Source organism: Centruroides sculpturatus, unplaced genomic scaffold, assembly GCF_000671375.1.
Source record: "Centruroides sculpturatus isolate CEXI.00-Female unplaced genomic scaffold, Cexi_2.0 scaffold74, whole genome shotgun sequence".
NCBI lineage: Eukaryota > Metazoa > Arthropoda > Arachnida > Scorpiones > Buthidae > Centruroides > Centruroides sculpturatus.
In genome coordinates, this window is record NW_019384309.1 from 459,787 (window position 1) to 468,155 (window position 8,369).

The following is an 8,369-nucleotide window of genomic DNA, read 5'->3' on the forward strand; positions in this document are numbered from 1 at the left end:
TGACTTTTTTTATGATTTATACATGCTAGACTTGTAAACTTCTTGTTAAATTTGTGTTAAATTGGATAAAGACACCAATTTTTCCATTATACTGCCCGACTTTCCATTTCTGCATTAGACAGGTTCTGCTATATACAAGTTAACTCACATTAATTATTGCATAAAATTCAAGAAACTGAAGAAATTTTCCATTAATTAATGACAGGTTTTCACTATATACTGTTTTGACTGTATAATGCTTTTTTTATTATGATTCTCATATTTACATCAATTTTAGTCATTATATTATAAATCTAAACATTAAAATGGTAAATAATACTTTTATAAAAAAAAACAAGTAAAACAGCAAAGCCATTTTCAGGACAAGACTATGTCTCAGAGAGTGCAAGCAACACATTCGCAAATCTCGCACTCATGCCTGTTTGTAGAAACAGTCTCAGCATTTCTTATTTTTTTTTACCCGGATCTCGGTCCCCTGACTACCAACAAGTCTGGTATATTTTAAGTGCACATGATTTGGACACCAAATACTCTGTGCCAAATTGCAACTCCTGACATGTAATCCTTCATACCTCTAAGGTATGCAGCTGTTGACAGCAGTGCAATTATGCAAGAAAATATTTGGTTATTTTGCAATACATTATATACAAATGTTTGTAAATACAAATTTAACAACAAAAATTAATTTCTCACCCTAATCCTATTTACACATCCTTGATGAGGAATCATTGCACATTCAAGTTCTGGCTTATCATCTTCACATTCTTCATCACTTTCACTATCACTTTCATCCTCCAAAGTATTCTTTTTAATTTTTATTCTATGTAAATTGCTCATTTTCATAACTATGACATTATTTGTGTGTAATCTTTGGGCTTGTGTACCAGCAGCTAAATATGCTGTTAGTGGAAATGCATCAGCTCGATTGTCACCAAGACTGTCTTTAATAATATCAAAGCTCAAACATGGAGCACCTAAAAAATTTATAAATAAAAATAGTTAAACTACTATAATCATAAAAGTTTCAATTAATGAATGACAAATTTATATTAACATAAATAATATTTTAGAAGATTAATTATAATAATAAATTATCAATACATCAATTTGCTATGTGGTGAGCTGGAATATATGAATAACATCTTCCACATGAATACCTGTACTTTCATTTAGACATAGTATTCTATTTAGACATTTGATTTCTAAATGTTAAAACCTGAAGCAACCACTTAATGTAGTGGTGGATCACCCCAGCTGGATGCTGATGTGTGAGACCAAAGCACACAATTACATGTAAAGAAGTCACTCAACCAACATTAAGCATGGAGAATAGGCAGTAGTACTAATTCAAGATAAAAACTGTTTTCAGTCAGAAGTTACTGCATTTATTATTTGTTATTGGCACTGGTTGCCATTATGGCATCCAGTGCTACATGCAAACGTGATGTCAGCAAGCAAGATGATGACTGGAACTGCCACCATTGGAATTCCACAGTGGTGGCAGTTCCAGTCATCATTAATAGAAGGATGAATAGCTTGCAAGAGTCACACACAAAAGCAGGCGTGGCCAACATACGGACCACAGGTCAGATCCGGCCTGTCTAATGAATTTATGTGGCCCGCGATCAATCTTTTAATATTAGGTACTGAAATCCAAATAGCTTGATGAAAAATTCTGACACCTATAGAAAAGATAAAAAAAAAAACAGATCAACAACTCACTGCATGTTTAGAGTTAACCCTCCATTACAAATCTTGTAAGTACAGCATAGAGTGTTGATAAAGCATATAATGTGAATAATGTATCTGTAATCTCTATCTACAATTCAGTCTCTACGGGGTGATACCACAATGAGATCTCACACCACCTCAAAATCTTCCTAGGCCAGCCTCTGGTTCGGCCCGTGGAAAAAGTTTTCTTTCCAATTCGGCCTGGGGGCAAAAACTGTTGGCCACCCCTGCGTAAAGGTATGGTTCCTTTGACTTTTGCTCCTATGGATATGGTTTACAGCTCTGTTCAGGTCCAAACACTCATTCAAATCTGCAATCTTACCGTAAACCGTCTCGGTTATAATTGCCAATGATTGAAATCATAGAAGTTAGCTAATTCTTAGTTTCGACGAAGAAATCATTCTGATTTTAGAATTGATATTGTTTAACAACGTCACTTTACTCTGAAAATAGTAATTTAATAATCACGGAAGATTATTTATTTTTTGACATAATCAATGTAGCCTTATGATTATATTTACTTATAATTACTATGCTTTGAAACTTACCTGTCTGAGCGTGATGGTACAGCACATAAGCCGTTTCATCGTATTCCAAATCATCATCATCATCAACAGTTTTTCCGGGAAGATATGTTTCTAATTCATTATTCAAATTACAATTTCCATCTTCATTACCCATTTCTTCCGATTCATCACCGGAACTCATGACAATCTCATCGTCTTCCATCTTGAATAAATCTAAAACACGTGGTAACAAATTACAATAAAACGCCCTCTAATGTCTAAAATATAATTCATAATTTATTAATGTAATTTGTTAATTTTTTTTCACAAATTTATGTTTTCTTAATAAAATAAAAATAAAAAAATGACATTTAAAAAACTTTTTAAACTATTTTACGAATTATTTTTGAACAATTAAAGTCAATAGAATTGAATAAAATAAAATCGATGTATTACGATAAAGCTAAAAATAGCAAAGTTGCGGCAGAAGTTTTCATCTCTAAAACGTGAACGTCGAACGTTGAACGGCGTCACTTTACGAGATAGAGGCGCTCGACGTTCGACGTTCACGTTTTAGAGATGAAAACTTCGGCCGCAACCTTGCTAATATTAATTATTATTATTGTTGTTATTTTCATTTGTAACTTACCTCAACATTCTAGAAAAAAAGAATAAAACAGGATTTAGTATTCCTTTATTTTCTTGTAATTTATTCCACGTTGTATGTACAAGAAGCATACCTCTTAAATTAAACAAAACTGAGATAAGTCTGAGATAAACACACAATATTTAGTTAAGAATGAATAAAGTTAATGTTTAAGCGAAGTATTCCACTATCACCATTCAACTAGAAATGTTAGTAACCTCTGAACGACGACCACTGACGGAAACATAAACACGGCCTTTATTGGAGGTTTGACTGTATTTTGATCACATTTTCTAATATGTATATTTATAGAAAACTTGATTTTACGATCAAAACATTTATAGAACTATACATTTATCCTATATTTTGTACACGAACAATAAGAGTTTCTTACACTTGATGATAGTTAAATGTATGTTTGTAAATAACTTAAAATATCATTTACACATTGCAAATAGATTCTCGGTAATTAAATCATGTGGGTATTTTTCTTACAAAATTAAAATATAATGAGCAAAATGGCGTTTGAAAATGAAGACACTTCTTGTCTCAGTAACTGTCACGTCGCAACTTACAGTTAAGTTTTTATATCCTTTCTCTATAAAAGAATTATTAGTTAAAGTTCAAACCTCTAAACAACGGTCACCGACGAGAACGTCCATTGTTTTGGAGGTATTCGGTACAAAAAAAAATTCCCAAAATGGCCGCTATTTAGAGGTGTCCGTTGTTAGAGGTTCGACTGTGTTTATAAATATTCAAATAAATATATAGAGGAAGTTTCGTAAGCAACCCAAATACTTTTTGTGTTCTAATTGCATTTAATCTGCTCCAAAAGTATGTATTTTAAAGGGTTCAAAAATGGAAGAAATCATCATCAACAGCATTTTAATTTATTTCTATTGAAATTTATGATAACGAGTAACTTACGACATGAGAAAGAAAGTATCTAAAGCAACAGTTCCATTTGTAATTGTTTTAAACATTAATTCGTCGACAAATTCAGTTAGACCAGTCAACCTACCTAAAATGAAATGATAAAATATTATATTACTCAGTTAAGATTTCAATAATATTAATTTAATTAAGGAATAATACTTACGATATTTAGAAAAATATAAAATATGTGGGAAGAAGTACGTGTGTCCTAATACAATCCAGAAGGCTGACAGAACTCGACATCCACGAACGGCCGCTAGCGAGCGAATTCTTTGCGAAGTGCGAAACAAATGAATAGTGTTGGTGTATACAGAAAACGTCATCAGTAACGTAATCAGTCCGCCTGAAAGATTTCACCCCATTTATTGCAAATAAACTAATATTTAAAACATTTCGTGTTCCATCGTCTATTGTTTCGGCTTAGACAAATTGTGAAAAATATATTTATAACTTTTATATATTATTATATTTTTTTTTATTTAATTAAAAACTTCTTTATTGACAAATAGCTTATTATTTTGTTTCTATTTGCAAATATAATTAATATAAAGTTAAAATAATTATAGTTCTCATGTAACATATTCTACAAGATGGCGGATTGTGTGGCGTTCAGTTATTAAATCGGATCGATCCGATTCAATAACGAAACGCACAAGACGTGCTCTAGACGTAACTAATCACGCGCTGGAATTATCTTATTATATCTATTCTAATAAACTAGAAGAAATAACAACCAATGACGTTAAAGAGCTTAAGAACAAACGTGACCAACAGCTACATCCGGGTCTCTTTTTTTATGATCGTCTGCTTTAGTTCGAAGACGCCATCTTGAATATCTGAAGTAAAAGACGTTTATGCATTATAGAATCGTCGGAAATTTGTGATGCGATTTATTTATAGTTCATTAACGTAATTTTTCAAGAAATAAGAAAGAATATAAAATAAAACAAGTCAAATTTGTCACCGAAACATGTTAAGGAAGCAGTTATGACTGCCCGTGTGAGTATATTTATTTGCCATTTTGTAGGTTAAATAAACTAATATAATTACTCTTTAATCCAAAAATGACTACTTATTTAGAAATATTATTATGTAAAGAGAAAGAATTTTAAAAAAATCTATCTTACAACATTATTAAATTTCATTAAAATGACAGTAAAAATCTCCAGTTTGATTAGACTTTGTGATTAGATAATACAGTGTATTCGAGAAGGCGCCGCCATATTTGATCCTTTTACCACATAGCCTTTACAGTATCCTTTTTTTAAAATACTTATTTTCTCAAGTATTTTAACAAATTCAAACAACAATAGGGAGCAATCAGACTCGAGGGTGTTCTTGAAGGCAAGAGGCGGTAAGTAGATTGGAAGACATCTTTAAAAAAAAAAATAGGTATTTATATATATGTATGAAATATATACACTAAAAGGGGAGATAGCCCAAAAAGTTTGGAAAATACTGATTTAGACCATAAATAAGAAATTAATTTCAATTCTTCACACTTTACACACTTAAGTTCAAGTTGTTGTATTGTTTATTAATTATTTATTTATTATTATAAAAATGTGTGAGCGAAACAGTAGAGATGGAACACGAAAACTTAATATAAATTATTAAATTATAGTACAGAATTTTATACCGTGTTGGCCTATCAATGCTGTATGTTGTATAATGATATCGAGTACTGTACCCAGTATAACCAGTAAACCTAAGCATCCAAAAAAAGATCTGAAAAATATTTTCCGTTGTTTCTCAAATAATAATAATAATTAATTAGCATAAAAGAACAGAAACTCGAAGTATTTACATAAACAAGATCTGAGCCACGTTTGGTCTTACCACCATCTTTGTATGGCACTTAGCGTTAGAAGTTATACCAAAACTTCTGGTTGCTAGAAATAATTTTTTTTAAAATAAAATAAATATTAAAGTTCAATTACGATTTTCGTACATAATAATAAATTAAATTAACGAACCCAAATATACCACTTGTTTTATGTCACGAGCCGAACATTTGTCGGGAACACACAGTCCTAGACGGAATGCAAATTCGTTTCCCACGTCTGCGTATCTTTGTAAACTTTTCCACAGCTTTGCAATTTGTATATGGAAACGTCTCATAATTCTTTAAACATAATTAAATAAATCGTCCGGATGTAAATACTACTTACTGATGTTTTGAGGCCCGTGGAATTTAACTGTTTCAGTTCCGAAAAGAAAAAATCGGGAGGTTTTAGTTCTACCATACAATATTGACCTCTTAGGATTGTTTTTTCTTTCTTGTTCTTAACATTAATATCGAGGCATTCGTCGTAACCACCGAAAACCGTTAGGGTACCTTGAAGAATGCTAGCAGGAGGTTTAGCGCTTGCATCCAACACTATGCAAAAAGTATAATATTAATAGAAATATTTATTATATATATATATATTCTTGCATGTATAATACTAAATTGAAAGCATAAAGTAATTATCTTAAGTTTATGGGAATGTGCATATTCTTAATATGCTGATGGAAATATGGCCACACTAAGCTTTATAAAATTTTCCTAAAGTCATTTTATGGAATTTTTAATAATTTTTGTGAGACAACATAGTTGGATTCTTTGGTAATAAGGAAGAAATAATTAGACATTTCATTCATTTGGGACCCAAAAAAAACAGCTTATTTTCAACAATCTAACTTTGTGCCACATTAAAAGCATATGAAGTCAATATGACCACCAATTTCCCCTCTGTCTTAGACTTTTTAAATTTTTAACTATTATAAAGTGGCAAAAAACTTTATTTTGAGGGTAGGGACGGGTTTCATAAAAAATTCTAAACGCTAATAACGAGTAAAATCGTCATTAAGTCTGCCTCTACTGAGATACACACGACCCTCTTTACCGTCTCACTCCCTCGATCTTTAACCACCAAAATTTAACCCCCTAATACACAAACCTCCTTGCAAAATTTCAGAAAATTTCGACAAAAAGCACATGAGTTATTAAGCTTCAAAGATGGTGAACAAATTCGTGCCCTCCATTAACATCTATACATACAAAAAAAACCGGAATTTTTTTGCATTCTTGACGTTTCAAGGTGTCTTGAGTCCAAAAATGTAAAAATCTGGGTGGGGGTCATATTTTTACCGACTTTCTCTCGGTTATATGTAACAGCCGGAAAAGTAATGATAATGGAATAAAATATAATTTTCTTTTTATTTATATCACTTTAAGCATTTTAGACAAATGAATAAATTTCCAGAAAATGGCGGCTCTACGTCATTCTTTGGTCTTTTTTCCAATAGAAATTGTTCAGACACATCTGGAAAACTATACTAACGCTATCTTTCCCTACGATCTACTGCCAATTGTGCTGCCAATTGGATATATCATCAACATCGGCCATATTCCCATCATGTACCTTTTTATCTATTGTTTCAATGCTCGTATTATATGTATTTATTACAAAATAATATGATAAAAAGATTTATACTTCTAAAGTCGTCAAGGTGCTTTTTAATATATACCAATATCAGTCAGAAATATCATTTTAACACTGTTGTATTAATAGAGAAATTTTATTTATTTATCCAAATTATAATTTTCTATTATTATTAACCTTGGGCATAAACAATTTAACTATGGGCGAAATTAAGAACACAGTTTCGCATATTTTGGCGGGAAAGAGAGACAGCTTTATAATGCGCGGAAAGGACAATGTTCGTTTGTATACGGCAACGCGATACGTGGATGTCTCCCAGGAGTACTTTCTATGGAAAATTGACTCCTATTTAGATATAAACTCCACATGGCTAGCCCGTTAGAGAAACATGAACCCACGACCAAATGCCAGCGTTCAGTGGTTTTATCTATTCGGTCACTAGTGGGCTATGGAAAGGACAGAATAGAAAAACTCTAAAATTTGAGACATGCTTCTTATTTACGAATTTTTAAACGAAAATTATAGAGGCATCCGTGACGAGAGTCTCCTTCTATACCTTCTACTATGTAATGGCGGCGATGCTCTCGGTTCATCATGTGCTTTTTTTTGTACAAAGTCAGGTGATAGAGTTGCAACCCTGGCTTCCCCTCTTTACGAGCGAAGACCCAATACGAAAACAACACTACTTACATTATTTACTTTCTACAAAAGTGTAGGTTTATAGCCTACTGCCAAAATGAAACAATACCACTTACTGTTTACGGCCCATTCTTTCAACGTTTTCAAATTCGTAAAAAAATGCAGAAGGCTTATAGTACAGGGTTGAGAAACGTTAGATTCGGATACAATTCGAACTGCTAGAGGAAAAATTTGTTCCAATACTGAATTCATCAGTTTCGTAACTTTTCTTTCGAACTCCATTATGTTAGTAGGAACTGTATTGTCTCGAAAGACGTCAGATATAGAAGACTCGGTGTTTTTACACAAAAATAAAACAATAACGACAGACATCCATTTGTACGGTTCCATTTTCAAACTGTTTCTTTCTCAGAGAGAAATTTATAAGGCCTCTAGATTACATCATCGGGGTTTTTCAATGGTAAGACATCCGATAAGTAATGA

General features: G+C 32.0%; 2 protein-coding genes across 2 annotated transcripts; both read right to left on the reverse strand.

Moving 5' to 3' along the window:
* Window positions 1-674: 674 nt before the first annotated feature.
* LOC111620460 (glutamate-rich WD repeat-containing protein 1-like) lies at window positions 675-2,470 on the reverse strand. The gene is made up of 2 exons (XM_023362385.1): window positions 2,280-2,470; window positions 675-974 (listed from the first exon to the last, which is right to left on the reverse strand). The coding sequence occupies exons 1-2, from the start codon at window positions 2,458-2,460 to the stop codon at window positions 682-684; spliced, it is 474 nt and encodes a 157-aa protein (XP_023218153.1). The 5' UTR covers window positions 2,461-2,470; the 3' UTR covers window positions 675-681.
* Window positions 2,471-2,882: 412 nt separating this feature from the next.
* Window positions 2,883-8,369, reverse strand: LOC111620712 (nose resistant to fluoxetine protein 6-like). The gene is made up of 8 exons (XM_023362703.1): window positions 8,003-8,369; window positions 5,991-6,199; window positions 5,796-5,910; window positions 5,627-5,711; window positions 5,459-5,547; window positions 3,983-4,162; window positions 3,811-3,904; window positions 2,883-2,979 (listed from the first exon to the last, which is right to left on the reverse strand). Exons 1-8 carry the CDS (start codon window positions 8,274-8,276, stop codon window positions 2,883-2,885), a joined length of 1,143 nt encoding a protein of 380 aa, XP_023218471.1. The 5' UTR covers window positions 8,277-8,369.

Coding starts and splice junctions, on each gene's coding strand:
- LOC111620460 (XM_023362385.1), bottom strand. CDS start 2,460: ATGGAAGACGATGAGATTGTCATGAGTTCCGGTGATGAATCGGAAGAA. Junction 975..2,279: donor GTACCATCACGCTCAGACAG/GTAAGTTTCAAA, acceptor TAAATTTTTTAG/GTGCTCCATGTTTGAGCTTT.
- LOC111620712 (XM_023362703.1), bottom strand. CDS start 8,276: ATGGAACCGTACAAATGGATGTCTGTCGTTATTGTTTTATTTTTGTGT. Junction 3,905..3,982: donor TTTATATTTTTCTAAATATC/GTAAGTATTATT, acceptor ATTTCATTTTAG/GTAGGTTGACTGGTCTAACT. Junction 2,980..3,810: donor GATACTTTCTTTCTCATGTC/GTAAGTTACTCG, acceptor GTTTAATTTAAG/AGGTATGCTTCTTGTACATA.